The sequence below is a fragment of the Hylobates moloch genome, unplaced genomic scaffold, assembly GCF_009828535.3.
Source record: "Hylobates moloch isolate HMO894 unplaced genomic scaffold, HMol_V3 SCAFFOLD_18, whole genome shotgun sequence".
Lineage (NCBI taxonomy): Eukaryota > Metazoa > Chordata > Mammalia > Primates > Hylobatidae > Hylobates > Hylobates moloch.
This window is the reverse complement of record NW_026652293.1, coordinates 39,525,654-39,545,240: the sequence shown is the minus strand read 5'-3', so window position 1 is coordinate 39,545,240 and position 19,587 is coordinate 39,525,654. Positions and strand designations below refer to the sequence as shown.

At 37.6% G+C, this 19,587-nt stretch overlaps 1 protein-coding gene across 2 annotated transcripts in view; it reads left to right on the top strand.

Annotated features, from left to right (window-relative positions):
• PATJ (PATJ crumbs cell polarity complex component) overlaps positions 1 to 19,587 on the top strand; it is a 416,500-nt gene that overhangs the window by 85,649 nt on the left and 311,264 nt on the right. For both annotated transcript variants that reach the window (XM_058430929.1, XM_032137686.2), the window contains exons 16-17: positions 4,007 to 4,168; positions 10,242 to 10,373. In XM_058430929.1, coding sequence (XP_058286912.1) covers positions 4,007 to 4,168; positions 10,242 to 10,373 — 294 coding nt within the window. The remainder of the gene's footprint in view (positions 1 to 4,006; positions 4,169 to 10,241; positions 10,374 to 19,587) is intronic.

Genomic DNA, 19,587 nt, shown 5'->3' with positions numbered 1-19,587 from the left:
GACAAGTAGAGGTATGAGTATAACCAATTTAATTCACTTTTTTTTTTTTTTTTGAGACAGGGCCTTGCTATGTTGCCCAAGCTGGTCTCAAACCCCTGAACTCAAACAATCCACCCACCTCAGTCTCCCAAACTGCTGGGATTACATGTGTGAGCCACTGTACCCGGTCCACTGTTTTTTTTTTTTTTGTGGCAAAATATATATAACATGAAATTTACCATTTTAACTTTTTTCTTTTTTTTTTTTTTTTTAAGAGTCAGAGTCTCACTCTGTTGCCTGGGCTGGAGTGCAGTGGCGTGGTCATAGCTTACTGCAGCATCAAACTCCTGGGCTCAAGCAATCTTCTCACCTCAACCTCCCGAGTAGCTAGGACCATAGCTGTGCGCCACCATGCCCAGCTAATTTTTTAGTTATTTTGTGGAGACAGAGTCTTGCTATTTTGCCCATGCTGGTCTTGAACGCCTGGCCTCAAGCAATTCTTCTACCTCAGCCTCCCAAAGTACTGGAATTACAGTCATGAGCCACCATGCCTGGCCCATTTTAACCATTTTTAAGTGTGAAATTTGGTGGTATTAAGTATAAATCACTACTAGTATGTGGTAGGCGCTAAAGAAATGTTGGCTGGATCACAGTAGAGCAAGTATAGGTGATCCCAGCCATCAGCTGAATTCTGTATGCTTTAGCCAAGACTAGGGTCCCATGGGCCTACCACCTTGTAAAAGAATGTGCTATAATAAGGTAGTGTGAAGAGTTTTTGAATTCTTAAATATAGATAATCTGGTGAAAGAGCTTGAGATAAGGAAAGAAACACAGATTTGGAGTCAGAAAAGCCACTTTTGGTCTGAATTGCCACAGGTTAGCATGTGTCCCTTGGCATGTCACTTGACTTTGTTGAGAATCAGTTCCTTCATCAATAAATGCCCACTTCACTATGCGCCTGTAAGGATCTAATGAAATACCATCCCTGTAAATTATAAAGCAGTATCTCATTGCGGGGCATTGGCAATGTTATCACTGTGAAAAAGGCATATTAACAGGCTTTATGGGCTGGGATGATGGTTGGATGTGGTAAAATAGTGGGGCCGCACTTGTGCAATGTTCTGTACTCTGGAAGTGTGTATGTGTGTGTGCATTTTCCAGTTAAAAACTTGGGATACTCGAGATTTGACAGCACTTAGGAGGGTCACAAGTTGAAGGACCTTGAGAAGTATTATGAATTCTAAAATAAAAATTAGCTTCTTCTGAATAACCAAAAATACAAAATTTAAAAGTCTCTGTACAGTTAGCCAAATTAGCTTCTTCTGAATAACCAAAAATACAAAATTTAAAAGTCTCAGTACAGTTAGCCAAATAAACTCCTGAACTCAAAGTGTCGTGTGTGTGTGTGTGTGTGTGTGTGTGTGTGTGTGTGTGTGTAATGTACTCCTTGGAACTTAAAACCAGAAACACAAATATGCTTTGGGGTTAGAACACTGTGCCAAGTCTCAGCCCAGAACAGCTATTTACAGCAGCTATAAATCCCCTTAGATAGGAGTTGGTAATGGGAAATGTGACCAATCCCTTTAGCAACAGAGCAGTGAGGAGGACTACCAGGCACTGGTATAATAATTGGAGACAATTCAAATGAATAAGTAATGAGATAAATAAATATTTAAAGGTACTCCAAGATAAAAACCTGAAAAGTGACTTTCTAATTTGTTGAAGTGCAACACAAACTCATACTCATGTATGGGTAGAATTCCTGCTCTGATTCTATCTCCTTGCATTTTTTTAGTATAAGTTACTACCCATTTAGTTGATTTTAGAACTTTGTGCATTTGTGACAACAGTTGAAATCATGGATACGGTGTGACCACTGATGGGTACCTCCCTGCCTCTTCTTATGTAAAGGTTGACTTGGAGTTATCCCAAGGTAAAACCTTTCATCAGCTGCTGAGCTTGCTGTCCCCTAGACCTCTTCATTTGTCATGAAGACTTTCCAGTAGAGCTAGCTTCCTAAAGTGCACGTGGGTCTCTTTACCATGTGGTGGTTTCCTTGTAAATAATGAAGAGGCAGGGAGATATGTCTGACTTGATGGCAAAGTGCTTGATATGTTGCAGGTTTGAGAGTGGTTCCCAGGAATAGTGGACCTGAGACTCAGCCCTCTGCTCAAGGCTTCCAGCAACCCAGTGTCCTCTTCCTCTTTGGTGCAGTGAAAGATTTGTAGAAGGGCTTCTTCCAGTAAAGTCAGGCTGGCCAGTTATCTCAACATTAACACGGCACCTATTAGAAATTAATGCCAGACTAGAAATATCTTGAAAACAAATAATGCTTCTAAACCCTCCCAGGAGGGTAGGAGTCAGATGCGAAAAGATTATTTGTTGCCCAGATTCTGTTCATGCCTCAGCTTTTTGGGAGTAGCAGACAGATCAGCTTTTAGAGACCTATAGTTAGAACTGACAGGACCCTTTGAGCTCAAGTCATATATATGAAAAATTAGAATTATGTAGCCAAATCATCTTTGGTGCCAAGTATTATTATTATGCGCCAAAAGTAATATGAAATTTAGATGATTTTTTGGTGACAAGGATTAATCGTTAATAAAGAATACTTTTTTCCTTTAAACATATGAGACACTTGCATAAAATTATTTTAAAAATTATTTTAGTATTTTCTATATATGCTTGATTGCTGTATCAGCAGAGCATGTAACTGATGCAAAGTTATGTATATTTCTTTTCAATAGAAGTTATTTTTCTAGAATGGTATTAAGAATGTATGGGATGTGAATGAATATTGTGGACTGATGTTAAATTTTGACAGCCAAGTATTCTAGACTTATTAGCTATACTTTAAGCAATAAATTAAACAGTTTTTTTAACATCCTTAAATTTCGGTGGTGATATTCTTATAAAATGAAAATGCAAAGGGAAACAGTCTTAAAGGGCTGTAAGTGATACTTACTGTGTTTAAGGAGAGCTGAGTAGAGGTAGGTGAGAGAATATGACGTTGGAGTATTGAAAGGAGAAACCACGGCCGGGCGCGGTGGCTCACGCTTGTAATCCCAGCACTTTGGGAGGCCGAGGCGGGCGGATCACGAGGTCAGGAGATCGAGACCACGGTGAAACCCCGTCTCTACTAAAAATACAAAAAATTCTCATCATTTGATTGATGATGTTTCTCATCATTTCTTTTATAGCTAGTTTTTTTTTTTTAATTATACTTTAGGTTTTAGGGTACATGTGCACAATGTGCAGGTTTGTTACATATGTATCCATGTGCCATGTTGTTTTGCTGCACCCATTAACTCGTCATTTAGCATTAGGTATATCTCCTAATGCTGTCCCTCCCACCTCCAACAAGGACTACCATGTGGTCCATTCATTCCACTTCTGGATATATATCCAAAAAAAGGAAATCAATATATTGAAGAGTTATAGAATCAACTTAATTGTCCATCAACGGATGAATAGATAGGAAAATAGGATACTATTCAGCCATAAAAAGAATAAAGTCCTGTCATTTGCAGCAAAAAAAAACAAAAAATTAGCCAGGCGTGGTGGCGGGCGCCTGTAGTCCCAGCTACTCAGAGGCTGAGGCGGGAGAATGGCGTGAACCCGGGAGGCGGAGCTTGCAGTGAGCCGAGATTGCGCCTCTGCACTCCAGCCTGGGCGACAGAGCGAGACTCCGTCTCAAAAAAAAAAAAAAAAAAAAGAAAGGAGAAACCACAGTGCTGCAAAAAATTAGGTAGATCCCTTACCCAGTAAGGGCGTACTCTGCATGCATTTTGTACTTTATCCATCAATACACGCAAAGATTTAGCCTTAGATTTTAAAATGTTTAAGGATTTCTAACATTTTTATTTGCATATTATTTAATCATAAATATGATGAAAGCGAGGCCCCTTGTTTACAGGGAAAATAAAATGATGTCCTGTTTTCATTTTGGTAGATGGATATAAATAAGAGATTTTTGTTTTTTCATTTGGGGCTGCCTCAGTTCTGACTTATCCCCTTGTCTTCCTAGGTCAATGGCACGCAGCTCTATGGAAAATCTCGCCGAGAAGCAGTCTCCTTTCTTAAAGAAGTGCCACCCCCTTTTACTTTGGTTTGCTGTCGGAGGTTGTTTGATGATGAGGCTTCTGTAGATGAACCAAGGCGCACTGAAACCTCTCTTCCTGAGACAGAGGTACTAAATGAATATAGTGCGGTTCCCATAGGCCTGCGCATTCATCAAAGATGCCCCGAAGACTGTACTGCAATATGAAGGGAGGGGAAACCATTCCACTCTGCTCTGTTTTTACTTGACTAAGGCAACAATGCATAGCTTTTCAAATTCTTACTCTTGAACATCAAAAAATTCTTTCCTTCCCTTTCCTTGACATGTTGGCAACATTGATGCATGCATTTTGATTTTAGAGAATCTGTTTTTTTAGTAATTGCCTGGATTCATTACTTTTGGCTTTTAGTTCAACTCAGTTTGTCTTATATAAGTTTAAGGTGTTTGAGAAAGTTGCATATCTAATGTACTCCCCTTTTTCAGAACCTTAAAAATATGAAACTCAGCCGGGCGCGGTGGCTCACGCCTGTAATCCTAGCACTCTGGGAGGCCGAGGCGGGCCAATCACCTAAGGTCGGGAGTTGGAGACCAGCCTGACCAACATGCAGAAACCCCGTCTCTTCTAAAAGTACAAAAAATTAGCCAGGCATGGTGGCGCATGCCTATAATCCCAGCAACTTGGGAGGCTGAGGCAGGAAAATCACTTGAACCCAGGAGGCAGAGGTTGCGCTGAGCTGAGATTATTGCGCTCCAGCCTGGGCAACAAGAAAAAAAAAAAAAAAAAAAGAAACTCTATGATAAATTTCAAAGTGAGTCTGGAAATTGCCATAAAACCCTTCAGAAGATCAGAGAATGAAATAACACTGTATATGCTCTTGGTACTCTTTATTTATTTATTTTTTTAAAGAGCATTGTAATTATGAAAAGAGTTTTTTTTTTTCTCTCGAAACAGGATCTCTCCAGGCTGGAGCACAGTGTTTTGAACACGGCTCACTGTAGCCTCAACCTTCTGGGCTCAAGCAATCCTCCCGCCTCAGCCTCCCAAGTAGCTGGGACCCAGGCACATGCCACCACACTCAGCTAACTAAAAAATTTTTTTCGTATAGTCAGGGTCTTGCCATATTTCCCAGGGTGGTCTCAAACTCCTGGACTGAAGCAATCCTCTCACCTCAACCTCCCAAAGTGCTGGGATTATAGGTGTGCGCCACTGTACCCAGCTGGAAGAGTTTTGAGCACATGCTTTGCCATCTTATGCTATTAGTAACCTCATCTTTTATGCTACTTTTTCCCCTTTTCAATCTCTTTTGGGTTGTAATTCCACTAAACACCAGTTTGGATTCATGGGGCCTTTTACTTAAGTTCTGGATTTCAATACACATGAAACTAATCCTGCCCCTACTACCTCATAATTGTGAATCTTTGGGCAAATGACTTTCTGTTCATATTTTTCCTTTGAAAAATGGTGATACTTATCATACTTACCCATCTCATGAGTTTGTGGGAGAAGGAAATGCAGTCATGTGAGCAAGTTCTTAACACAATGCCTTGCACGTGGGAAGTGCGCAGTAACAGTCGGCTATGGCTGTTCGAGTCTCCGCCAGTCCATCCGTTTTTGTTTTCTTATGTCCTGAAGTACATAAGAGTCTAACACTGTCTTATAGATACTTTAGTATGTATTAATCTTGTTTATCCAAGAAGACTGTCAGCTCATTGTGGGCAAAGGCCATATCTTAAAATTATTTTCTATTTCATAGTGTTTTTAGTCTATATTAGGCATATAAGAGGGGCTTGGTAAATTTTTGATTATCGGTTGACTCTTTTTTAAAAAAATGTTTAACTTTTGTAAAAACTATTTCAGGGAGGATACTCAAATGCCACACTTTTGTGACTTTTGCTATCCTTACCAAAATGAAATATGGGTGGTGGGTTCCCTCTAAAGGCTGACAACAATGCCTTTAATCTAATCTTGCAAGGTGTGTAAATCAGAAACCCCACTTGCTGACTCTCTGCCCCCGTCTGTCATGCTTTACCACAATGGTGAACAACAGCTTTGAATTATGCTAAATGTCAACCTTGCTGCCCATTAGTTGATTGCTTTCCATTCTGTAAATACAGGAGTTATGCAGAATTGATTGTATCAAAGTGATATATTTCAGGTTGCAGTATAATAATATCTTATGTACCTTGAATGCCTTGACATTTCTATAAACACAGGTTTTATAATTGTGTGTGGTTTCTTAAAGTCTTGGCTCTTTTTCCATCTGTCTCTTTTTTCATTTCTCCTAATACCATCTTATATTCTTAAACCCTATCTGGTTAGGCAGCTTAGCCAAAATTCTAATACTCAATAATCAGTGAGGGTATTAAATGCCCCAGTAAAACATCAATCATGTTGTATTAGCCATTGGAACTTTACTTTTTGTTGGAAGATATAAGTGTTTTCTTTTTAAGTATATCACTTCCACACATCAGACTGAAATATGCAGAGGTTATTGATCCATAATGTTTCCACTCATTTCAAGTTTTCAGCTTCATATTGTTCCCATGTTAGGTTCAATCCACTGTGGACCGGTTATTGACCACCCGTGTCTTGCAGTGACAGTTTAAGATCTGGACCAATCCTAATTCAAAAAATGTTTTTCTACCCCATAATCTCTTGCCCAAAACCTCCTAGATCTGATAAACAACCTCAGAAAGTTTCAGGATACGATATCACTATACAAAAATCAGTAACATTTCTTCACACCAGTAACATCCAAGCTGAGAACCAAATTAGGAACTCAGTCCCATTCACAATAGCCACAAAAAGAACAAAATAACTGGAATACAGCAACCAGGGCGGTGGAAGATGTCTACAATGAGAATTATAAAACACTGCTCATAGAAATCAGAGATGACACAAATAGAAAAACATTCCATGCTCATGGATAGGAAGAATCAGTAGTGTTAAAATGGCCATACTGCCCAAAGCAATTTATATATTCAATGCTATTTCTGTGACGTTTTTCACAGAATTAGAAAAAAACTATTCTAAAATTTTTCTAAATTTTAAGGAAATTTTTAGAAAAATTTTTTGGAACCAAAAAAGAGCCCAAATAGCCAAAGCAGTCCTAAGCAAAAAGAACAAAGCCAGAGGTATCACACCACCCAACTTCAAACTATAGTACAAGGCTATAGTAACCAAAACAGCATGGTATTGGTACAAAAATAGACACATAGACCAATGGAACAGGTTAAAGAACCTAGAAATAAAGGTGCACATCTACAAGCATCTGTTGTTTAACAAAGCCAACAATAACAAGCAATGGGGAATGGACTTCTTATTTGGAAAATGTTGCTGGGAAAACTGGCTACCCATATGCAAAAGATTGAAACTGGACCCCCTCCTTTCACCATCTACAAAAATCAACTCAACATGGATTAAAGACTTAAATGTAGGCCGGGCGTGGTGACTCACGCCTGTAATCCCAACACTGAGAGGCCAAGGGGACAGATCATGAGGTCAGGAGGTTGAGACCTTCCTGGCTAACATGGTGAAACCCCATCTCTACTAAAAATACAAAAAATTAGCTGGGTGTGGTGGTGGGTGACTGTAGTCCCAGCTACTTGGGGGGCTGAGGCAGGAGAATGGCATGAACCCGGGAGGTGGAGGTTGCAGTGAGCTGAGATTGCGCCACTGCACTCCAGCCTGAGCGACAGAGCGAGACTCCATCTCAAAAGACAAACAAACAAACAAACAAAAACAAAAAAAACACACTTAAATGTAAAACCTGAAACTATAAAAACCCTAGAAGAAAACCTAGGAACTACCATTGTGGATATTGGCCTTGTTGGCCTTGGCAAAGATTTCATGATGAAGATTTCAAGAGCAATTGCAACAAAAACAAAAATTGACAAGTGGGACTTAATTAAACCAAACAGCTTTTGCACAGCAAAAGAAACTATCAACAGAGTAAACAGGCAACCTACAGACTGAGAGAAAATATTTGCAAACTATGCATCTGACAAAGATCTAATATCCAAGAATCTATAAAGAACTTAAAGCAGCAAGCAAAAACAAACAGCCCCCATTAAAAAATGGGCAAAGGACACGCACAGACACTTCTCAAAAGAAGACATATATGTGGCCAACCACCATATGAAAAAAATGCTTAATAGCACTGATCATTAGAGAAATGCAAATCAGAACTACAATGAGATACCATCTCATACCAGTCACAATGGCCATTATTGAAAAGTTGAAAAATAACAGATGCTGGGGAGGTTGTGGAGAAAAGGAAACACTTAGCACTGCTGATGAGAATGTAAATTAGTTCAGCTACTGTGGAAAGCATTTTGGAAATTTCTCAAAGATCTTAAAACAGAACTACGATTCAACCCAGCAGTCCCAGAGGAATGTAAATTGTTTTGCCATAAAGATGCATGTGTATGTTCATCACAGTACTATTCCCAATAGCAAAGACATGGAACAAACCTAATGCCCACCAACAGTGGACTAGATAAAGAAAATGTGGTACATAGACACCATGGAATACTATCCAGCCATAAAAAAGAATGAAATCATGTCCTTTGCAGCAACCTGAATGGAGCCAGAGGCCATTATCCTAAGCAAATTAACACAGAAACGGAAAACCAAATACCATATGTTCTCACTCATAAGTGGGAGCTAAACATTGAGTACACATGGACACAAAGAAGGGAACAATATACGCTGGGGCCTACTTGAGGGTAGAGGGTAGAAGGAGGGTGGGGATGAGAAAACTACCTGTCAGGCACTATGCTTATTACGTGAGTGACAAAATCTGTACATTAGACTCCTGTGACACACAATTTACCCATATAACAAACCTGCACACATACCCCCGAACCTAAAATAAATGTTGGAAAGAATAAATACATACGTAAATAAAATAAATTTTTTAAACTAGCTATTTTCCTAATTATAAAGGGTTTTTCCCTTCCCTTTTTTGATTACATTAAATTGCTTCTCTTATACTGGTGTTTCAAAATTATGTTTGTAGAGATGATGCATTTTTATTTACTGAGGTTACCCAAAGTTTTAGGAAGTCTACTTTTAAAAATTATTTACTTGGTACCTTTATTGAGAAGGAGTTTCAAGAGAAACACACTCAAAGATAGGTAATTTTTAATGTATTGAACAACTATTTATTGTGTGCCTGCTGTGAGCCAGGCATTATATGGTTGAGCTGATAACCATGGTAAACTCTGTGGTAGCCCTCACAGAGTTTCCATTCTAGCTTAGGAGCCAGGTATTTTGTTCATTGCTTGGGCTATAAAAGATAATTTTCGAGCTTCAGATAGAAGTTTAGAGTATTTTGGGGGAATGTCAATAAGATGAAAACAACAGTACAATGCTATAATTAGTATAAAACAGAAGGTTTTTTGAAGCAGCCATTCTTCTGCATAGTGGATCCATTGACCCTCTCATTTAACTTCCTGGAATTCCACATAGCAATGACTCTTCTTCCTAAAAAGACAAGGAGTCTAGAATAGAGGGACTTTCAGGAGTAAAATCAAGAAAAGTAACAAAGGACCTGTATGCTGGGCAGTTGTGCTGACCTATTTCTTCTAAGATCAGATTTTCATTATTTCAACTCAGTGATTTTTATTCATTTTAGACTTACATGATGTCCAAAGACTTGGATTTTTTTTTCTCACCTTATTTTCTAGAAAAGCTTTTCTTGAAAACTTCCAGGAGTCAGCAGAAGTGGTTTCCCTGTCCTCCTCCAGCCTGTCTCTGTGTTGACATCCCTTTCTTTGTCTCTCTCTGTAATTATGAATCCGGGTATTGCTACTTACATATCTTATAAGCTTCTACTTTGTATGATGTTTTCATTTACTTAAGTTGCATATTTTTCCTTTTATGCTTCTAATGGGATGACAGAACTCATTGAAGTATAAGAGGTCAGTGTTAATACTTTGAATGAAATAAATTCTTCACATTAATAAAAAAAAACTGTATGAACAGTCTGAATTTTTAAGCACTTGAATTTTTGTAAGATCTTATCCTGGAGTGTGTGTGCCCCAGAGCATGCCCTTTTTACAAAGATTAAAAAGAAAAACTATGCATGCCAAAGAGAATTCTCAGTTTGAGAAGAAGCTGTGAGATTCTTGATGTGTGCGTTCTTTTCAGAATTGAAAGCATAGTGTTTTGAAGCATTTATCTTCTTTGGTATTTCAGGTTGACCACAGTATGGATGTCAATACTGAAGAAGATGATGATGGGGAATTAGCACTGTGGTCCCCTGAAGTCAAGATTGTTGAACTACTAAAAGATTGTAAAGGTTTGGGATTCAGCATTTTGGATTACCAGGTATAAGAACCTGTGTAGAGGTGTTTTCTTTGGAGTGATTGGTTTGTATCAAAGTTATGGGAAGTAGTAATTGTTTAAGACCCCTATTGACTTAAGCAAAACTGAATCCCAAAGATGGGATATTATACTACTTTCAATTGTTAGCTTTAAAATTAGTAGCTCCCTTAGTGAATAAGATGATGCATTACATAGGAACTGGACAATAAGGGAAGCAATAGTTATATATCCATGGGTGCTTTTAGAGACGGGAACTTGATGAACTTGTTTATATGGAGGACTTTTGTTCCTCAGCTTTGTTCAGATATCTTTCACGTACCATAAAATGCACCCATTTTAAGCATACAGTTCAGTCATTTTTAGTATATTCACAGAGTTGTGCAACCATCACCACGCTCTAATTTTAGAACATCTTCAACACCCAAAAAAGAAATCCCATACACATTAGCATTCATTCCCAATTCGTACTCTCCTCTCCCTCCCCTTCACATGAAGGTTTATAGTTTAGCTTACCTATTAATTTCAATGTGCTTAAATAAATAGAAATATTATTGGTCAGGTTATATATTGCATTTATATTAATATATAATATCTATGTATTTATATATTTATAGCTACTCCAATTATAACTAGGGTAAAGTTACTGATACATTTGGGAGAAGGCAATGTAAAAGGTCACAACAAGACATCTATGTTATACAGTTCTACCAGTTACTGTCATATATTCAGACTGCTGATTATTTGGGGGAATTAAAATTGTTGCCAAGAAATCTCTTAACTTTTAAGATGCATATTTTACAACTTTGGTGCTGCCTTAACACATTGTGGTTTAGTAAAGCAAAATGTACTCTATTAAAGCACATAAAATGCCAAGTGATATTTAAAAATCAATTCTTTTTTAATATAATAAGGCAATCAGGAATAGATTAAAAGAAAAATAGTTTGAGCATTATATAAGAATATTACATTCTATTTTATTTATTTATTTTTTTTGAGACAGAGTCTCGCTCTATCGCCCAGGCTGGAGTGCAGTAGCATGCAACCTCCATCTCCCTGGTTCAAGTGATTCTCCTGCCTTAGTCTCTTGAGTAGCTGGGACTACAGGCGCCTACCACTACACCCGGCTAAATTTTGTATTTTTAGTAGAGATGGGTTTTCACCATGTTGGCCAGGCTGGTCTCGAACTCCTGACCTCAAGTGATCAGCCTGCCTTGGCCTCCCAAAGTGCTGGGACTGCAGGCATGAGCCACTGTGCTCGGTCTAAATTCTGTATTTTGGCAGTGTGATTTAAATTTACTGAAAAAGAAATCTATTTCATTTTTGCTGGCATAGTTCTGTGCCAGATAGCCCTCTTCCTTTTTAGAATTTCTCTTTGGAATATTACTGAATGATAAGTTCTTGATTCCAAATATTTTGGGAAATATATTTATCAAGAAATCTGAACATAGTTAAGTGTTTGCAAGTTTATATATTGGTTAATATTAGAGTATATAAAACAAATGGGCCGGGCGCGGTGGCTCACACTTGTAATCCCAGGGGATCATGAGGTCAGGAGTCGGACCAGGTGAAACCCCGTCTCTATAAAATACAAAATTAGCCGGGGGGGGGGGGCCTGTAGTCCAGTATCCGAGGTGGGCCGGAGAATGGGTGAACCAGAGGGGTAGCAGTGAGCCGGGTTGGCCATGATCCAGCCTGGGTGAGAGGATCCGTCTCAAAAAAAAAAAACACAAATGGCGGGGACTCTTTTTTTTTCCTCCCCATTGTAGCTATATTATCTAGAATCACTAGGTGGTTAATAAATATTTGCAGAATGATTTAATAAAGTTTAGGTTAGCCAAAATTAGGCCTGACCTTTTTTGTTTGTTTGTTTGTTTGTTTTCTGTTTTGAGATAGTCTCACTCTGTCGCCCAGGCTGGAGTGCAGTGGTGCAATCTTGGCTCACTGCAATCTCTGCCTCCTGGGTTCAAGTGATTCTTGTGCCTCAGCCTCCTGAGTAGCTGGGACTACAGGAATGCACTACCATGCCCTCCTAACTTTTCTATTTTTCGTAGAGATGGGGTTTCACCATTTTGGCCAGGCTAGTCTCGAACTCCTGACCTCAAGTGATTCCCCTGCCTCAGCCTCCTAATGTGCTGGGATTACAGGCGTGAGCTACGGCGCCCAGCCTACGTTAGCCAAAATTAACTGGAATTGAATGAACAAATTTAATGGGAATTTGTTAATAATCGATTTTGATAATTGGGATTTAATTTAGAAGACACCTTTCAGATGTGGTCTTAGATATTCAGGTACATTTCCATTTCTATTATTGTAGGAATCTATATATATTTGCATTCTTATAAATATTTATATCATAATGGTTGCTCTGATGTTTTCAAATGACATTATCTGTAAGTTTTATATTTTGAATATTGCACATATTAAGGCAGAGAAATGTTTCAGAACTCAAAAAAATTCAGTAAAGGATGGAAAGAAAAACTAGATAGTCCTTAAGAATTTAATCCCTAGTTAAAAGGAAAACTCCTTTCTGAGCTTTACACTTAAAAACATCTATAGTCAGTTCTAAATGTAGAATTTTTTGTTCTTCATTGCATTCCTATAGGTATGTATTGTAACTTCTATTGCTTTTTGAAATTTTATTTTTAATTTATAGAATTCTAGGATTTTCCTTTTCCTCTCATTTACCTCACAATCAGCAGCACACATACTGACATTTGTTTCTGTACAAATTATATAAAGTAATTTTCTGCCAACAAAGGATTAGATATTCTTTTTGTCTTTGTGCTTCTTATAGAACATAACTACTTAATTTCCTAAAGGCCACTTTGATTCAAATTAAAGGGCTCATCTTATTTACTTCTATAGCTAAACCTTGGGGATTGGGGAGGGGAACACATTCAATCCTAACTTGGATGCTTTTCTTAAGTCAGTCTTAAGTATACTTACAGATGTGTACAGCACATTTTTCACCATTTGTCAGTGCTACCTAGAACTGTTACTACTATGACATTTAGATGACAGGTAAACACAATTCAAATTTGGTTTTGGGCAAGTTAATTAATCGGTTATACCGTCCCTTGTTGTAATTAGGTAATAAATTCTAAGGTTCGAAAATATTTTTTGCAAGGCCAGGCAAAGGTTTAGCAAAAGCCATGAAAGGCCACGTCCCTGGCTATTATTGCATTCGGCATGTCCTGTATGAATTTATTAGGTAGCTGAGTGGGGCCAAGGCAAATTCTTGCCCTGCCAGGCCTAGCATGTTCAGAACAAAAAGTACTGCAGAAACATTTAGCTACAGAGAGAAAGTATTGGTAGCGAGAGAGAACTTTTAGGTTGTAAAGGGCTCACTTGGCATTATTGAAGTGATTGAAAATTTACTTTGGAATATTTCATTTCAGTTAACCACTTTTCTCATGAACAGCCTTTTCTCTAGAATAAGAACTTTTTGAAGAGCCTAACAAAATTACATTCATCTATTTCATTGGTGTTTATGTACCTCCAAATTTAGAAAATGGAGATAGTAATGTCTAGCACAAAGGATTGTGTGGATTAAGTGAATTAGTGTGTAAGGAAATAGGAAATGTTATGTTGTTATGGACATGTATTAACAATTATTCAGTTTAGAAAATAAACACAAAAGTTTTTGATACTGTCCTCAAAGATGGCACCATACTGTAATGTTTGTACTCTATCAATTCTTTAACTCTCTAGTTAGATTAGAAAAATTAATAAGTAGATGCCTTTGTTTAGTGAAGTCTAAATTTAATTTTAAAATTGCATTCTAAAATGCAGCCAATTCTTGATGAGCCATATGTGAATTACTCAATTGTGGATTGTTGGCCAGAAGTTTGCTTTTTATATAAATTGAACTGAACTTTAGGAAAAGAGACCAGGTGTAGTTGCTTACACCTGTAATCCCAGCACTTTGGGAGGCCAAAGTGGGCAGATTGCTTGAGGCCAGAAGTTTGAGACCAGCCTGGCCAACATGGTGACACCCTGTCTGCACTAAAAAATACAAAAATTAGCCAGGCGTGGTGGTGCATGCCTGTAATCGTAGCTACTCAGGAGGCTGAGGCAGTAGAGTCCCTTGAGCCTGGGAGGCAGAGGTTATGGTGAGCTGAGATTGTGCCACTGCACTCCAGCCTGGGAGACAGAGTGAGACTCTGTCTTAAAAAAAAAAAAAAAAAAAGGGAAAGATGAGTGAGCAGATAAAGGAGCTTCAGTTAGTCTATAGAACAATAGGGTAGCTCTCCGGACAGGTCAGTGACTCAGAATATTGATGGAAGTTGTGTAACTGAGCAGAGAAAAGAGGTATGCCTTTATACCTAAAATGATCAGTTGAGTCTGATACACAGTTCTACAACTGAGTCATATGGCCAAAGAACAAAAGTGTGAAAATTCATTTCATGAAAGACATTTTAAATTAGATTGGGTCAAAGGCAAAAGAGAAAGCAACAAGGAAGACAATAAATATGATTAGGTTATAAGTTTCTTTCTTAGCTCTTAGGGTACAGTGGTAGTAGCTTTGTTGGCTGTTATTTGAACAGAGGTGTAGAATATTTGTTAGTCTCAAATGCACCTAGCCACTTCATATAGTGGCTAGTTAAAATCCCACTCTGTATGTGTGCCGTATTAGAAGATTCACTGATCTCCATTGTCATGCCTTACAGGATTGCATCGTGGCAAACAATGCTATGTAATTTGTTAAGAGCATGAATATTATGGCTTGACTGAGTACTCTGTTTCTTTCTTTTTTTTTTTTTTTTTCAAGATGGAGTCTTGCTGAGTCGCCCAGGCTGGAGTGCAGTGGCGCGATCTCGGCTCACTGCAAGCTCTGCCTCCCGGGTTCACGCCATTCTCCTGCCTCAGCCTCCCGAGTGGTGGGACTACAGGCGCCCGCTACCAAGCCTGGCTAATTTTTTTTTTTTTTTTTTTTTTAGTAGAGATGGGGTTTCACCATGTTAGCCAGGATGGTCTCGATCTCCTGACCTCGTGATCCACCTGCCTCGGCCTCCCAAAGTGCTTGGATTACAGGCGTGAGCCACCATACTGAGTACTCTGTTTCTAAGCAACAAAACTCTTCAGAAACTTGGTTATAAGTTTTTATACTGTAATTTCTTGCCAGTTTGTAGGTGAGGTTTTTATATTATACCTTAGTTATCTCTGTCTTGTTTCCCTAGTATTGATGTGTAATGTCTTTATTCCTTAGACTGTTGTCTCTGTGGAATATTACTGATACTCACACTAGTATTAATACCAATGTCAGGTAACATTTATTGAGTGTTTACTGAGTGCCAGGTAATTGCTTTACATATATTAGGCTATGTATTCCTCACATGAACCGTATGAAAGAGATACTCTTATTGTTGTCATTTTAGAAGTGAAGAAACTGAGGCACAGAAAACTTAAGTAATTAGTCCAATTCATACGGATAGTATATGGTAGAACTGAAGCAGCTGGGCCCCAGGTCTTCTTTTTTCTTTCTGTTTCTTCCACCGCCGCCTCCTCCACCAGGTCTATGCCATACATATTATACTGCTCTTTCCTTTGTGAGTGCTATTTCCATGTGCATTTTATTATAGGGCATCCTTATAGTAAACTTATTACAGAAGACCTTTCTGTTTTTTCAGCTTGTGAAAAATTTCATATCTTAAAAACTAAGCTACTAGATAGTATTCTCATTTTTCATGCTTATATGAAAGTTTAGCAGGTATTAAAAATTAATATAGTGTGCTCATATGCATTGTGTAAGAGCTAGTTTTATTGCTTCAGAAGACCATCATTGCAAATTTAAGAATCCTAAACTAGTGCAAGTAATTTGTTGTGGGTTAATGTTCAGTAATGAAACAATGATTAGGTAGTCCAAGAGTCTGTAATTTTTAATTTCTACCAAAAAGCTTGAAAAAAAATTAGAACGGTATGGATTTTACCTTCAGTTGACCTTATAAATTAAACATGGCAAGTAGATATTTTCTGGTGTTTTGATTTATGTTGAACTTTGAATAACCCCTCATGATTATAATTCACTGGAAATGTTTGACATTAGCCAATTTTTGAACATTAGCCATGATATTGCCATCCTTGGTACTTTTTGAATTTCAGTGATTTAGAAGAGAAAATTTATTAACCAATAATTCTCCTCCATCCTACATCCTATTCCTCATTCCTCTCCCCTCTTGAGTGACTCAATTTTTGCCAAAGCAGATATTTTTGAAACACTATTTTTATCTCTCTCAAAGTCTGAGAGAGATAAAAATAGAAATCATAATAACATAGCCATTGGGAGGTGATTCATATGTAAATACTGTTAGTAATGCTTTAAAAATTTGTTTGAAACCAAAGTCAAATGGCGACTCATTAGAAAGAATAGTGGAAATATTTCTCTCTATAAAAATTGACAGTTATTAATTTTTCTTAAAAGAGGAAATGGGTTATAAAACCAAAATATAAAATATTGGCGTGTTACTGAGTCTTGAATATAGTATGCCTTAGTATTTGTGCAAAAAATCTAGTGTGTAGTTTTGACTGCCTATTAACTCTATTAGAATTCTCTTTTTAAAAGATTTATAAAAGTTTTAGGACAGGATTGTATATATTTCATGTATGTCTTTAAGTTGTCTTTTTCCTTATCCTATGCACAACAGAATGACTTTCTGAGCACATTGCAAATGTTTTAAAAATAGGTAATACATACATATGGCATAAAAATTCAAAGGTGTATAAAGATATCCTGTGACAAGCAAATCTACCTCTGACCATAATCCCTTACTTCTTCCAGGTAAAAAACCTTGGTTTTTCTTGTCCATCCTTCCAGAAACATTTTATATATACATGGTTATATAAGTAATAGTACTTAATCATTTAATTTTTTAAAAATTTTGACATATAAATGGATTGTATCATACACACTTTAAAGGCTCTGTGTTTTTTTTCTTAAAATTATATGCTCTTTCATTTTGGCCCCATTTATAGAGCTACCTTTTTTTAATGACTACATAGTATTTTTATTGTTGATGTACAATAATTTATTTCATCAGCCTCCTGTACCCAGTTGGTGGGTATTTTAAGTAAGGCTTTAGTGGATATTTTTGTTAAAAGGTGGGAATAAATCTTGTGATAGGTAGGTGATAAATTCCTAGAAGTGGAATTGCTCATCAGAAGAGCATACTGTATCTTTTAAATTTTGGTGCATATTTACCAAATAGCTTGCATTTAACAGTTTGTGAGACTCACATATATTTAGACCACTTAAAATGGATCCTTTCTTATGTACAGTTATTTCCTTATTCAGATAATTCTCATGGAAGATAGTGTAAGCAGGTGTGTAATTCATGAATTTGCTAATGGTTTTCTATGATGTGGACAGATTAAGTGATAGCAATATATAACTATCAATTTTGTTTCTTTATATATGGCAGTAATTAATTTATTGGCCTTTGTAGCTAAGTGGGCATAAAGTGTTTACATTCAGACTATGATATTAGTGCCCCAAACTCTATTTCTATTTCTTCCACCAATTTTTATTTATTTATTTCTTCTTCCACAAATTTTAATCTTGTTTTACCTTTGTTTATTAGAGAATTTAGCTTTAAAATGGTGGGGTTTGGGGGGAGGGCATTAGGACTTTAATTTTTACCAAGAGATTTGAGAATTTCAGTAAATGCTAATATCAGTATATAGTTTTCAATAGCCTGTGCAAGCCTACTATCTTCATGTTCGTCCTAGCTAATCAGTTTGCAGAATGTAGGATTTAGCATTTGATAGGTATTGATATAATTTTAACACGTTAGTAGTATACAGAGTGGTAACACTATAAAGTCAGGTATGTAACCATATTATTTCCAGAATCTGAAATATAAAGGATAGGCATGTAGTATAAGTTATTATACAGTTTCACTTTAATACTCAAGGGATCTTATAACATGGCCACTGACATCTAGGTTTTTTTTTCTCTTGCCTTTTTTTTTTAAGAGCTCTTTGGGTCCACGTCACCCATATAAGATATTGGTACTAAGCAAAATGCAGTCAATCTGCTACTAATGGCAGTATCTGTAGTCTTGCAGATGTATCATATGCCTTACTGTTGAACAAACCACACAGCTGCATTTAAAGGTCACTTTTTGCTTAACAGAACTTAGGGGAACTGATAAAGGCTACTTTTTGCCCATCCCTGACTCCTATCCACATTTATTTTTATTAACATCAAAGTACTGTAAGTTCCAGTGCCAACTGGGCTGAAGATTTCTTTTCACAGAGGATTTGCTTCCTTTCCCTCTATGGGAAAGTTCTGTATCCTTTAAATCATTTTAAGCTGCTTCATTTGAAAAGTAATTCTTAGTGGTGTGCTCATGGAGTGGATTGATTGTGGCTACTGGGGAAATTCTCTCATGGCTTAAGTTTTGCTTTTCAAGCCTGCGAGGTGAGTGAATGAAGGGAGCCCACTCCTGGTGTGTGCAGTTTGTAGTGTGCTCAGGATGACGACTGACTTCCAGAAACCTCAGTGCAGCAAGACTAAAGGCATCAGGAGACCAGAAGCCACTTAATAAGAGATCAAAGAGGCTGTGTGTATATCAGCTTGAAATCCAGATAGTACAGATCAAAAGCTTGCCTTAGTGAGGCAGCTGCAGGGGGATGAAGTTAGCAGGAGGCCTCAAAGATCTTAAGTCAGGCCCGATGTTGAACTTTGCAGGGATTTCATGGCTCTGGAATACGAATTTGGCAAAAAATCCCATTGTGTCTAGTGGGGGCGAAAGAGAATAACAGGCAAGCAGCAAATGCTTGTCAGCTTTCTCATAGGGTAGCTCTCCTTTTAACACGTGTTTATCCATGACAATTTCTGCATCATACTTGAAGGCATTGCTAAGGAAGAGAGGATCCTGAAGATGGTGAATCTACTGTATTACCTTTAGTGAGTGTTTCAGATGTGGCCAAACTATGAATATTAGTGTTTTTGGAATGGCCACGAAGAGCTAAAATGTGGGCATAAAGGTGCTCAGATTTACTGCCATAACTGGTAATCACATCTCTTCTGCAAAGTGCTCAAGATATTCCAGAAAGTGAGTGGGTATCAGCCTGGCTATGCATCTGTCCCTCATGTAATTAAAAAACAGAACAGCTATTAAAAAAAAGAAAAAGAAAGGAATAGGAATAGTTCATCGAAAGAAGAAACTTGGTCCCCAGAGCTGTTTCATCACCAGTCTTCTACCTGTAGCAATGG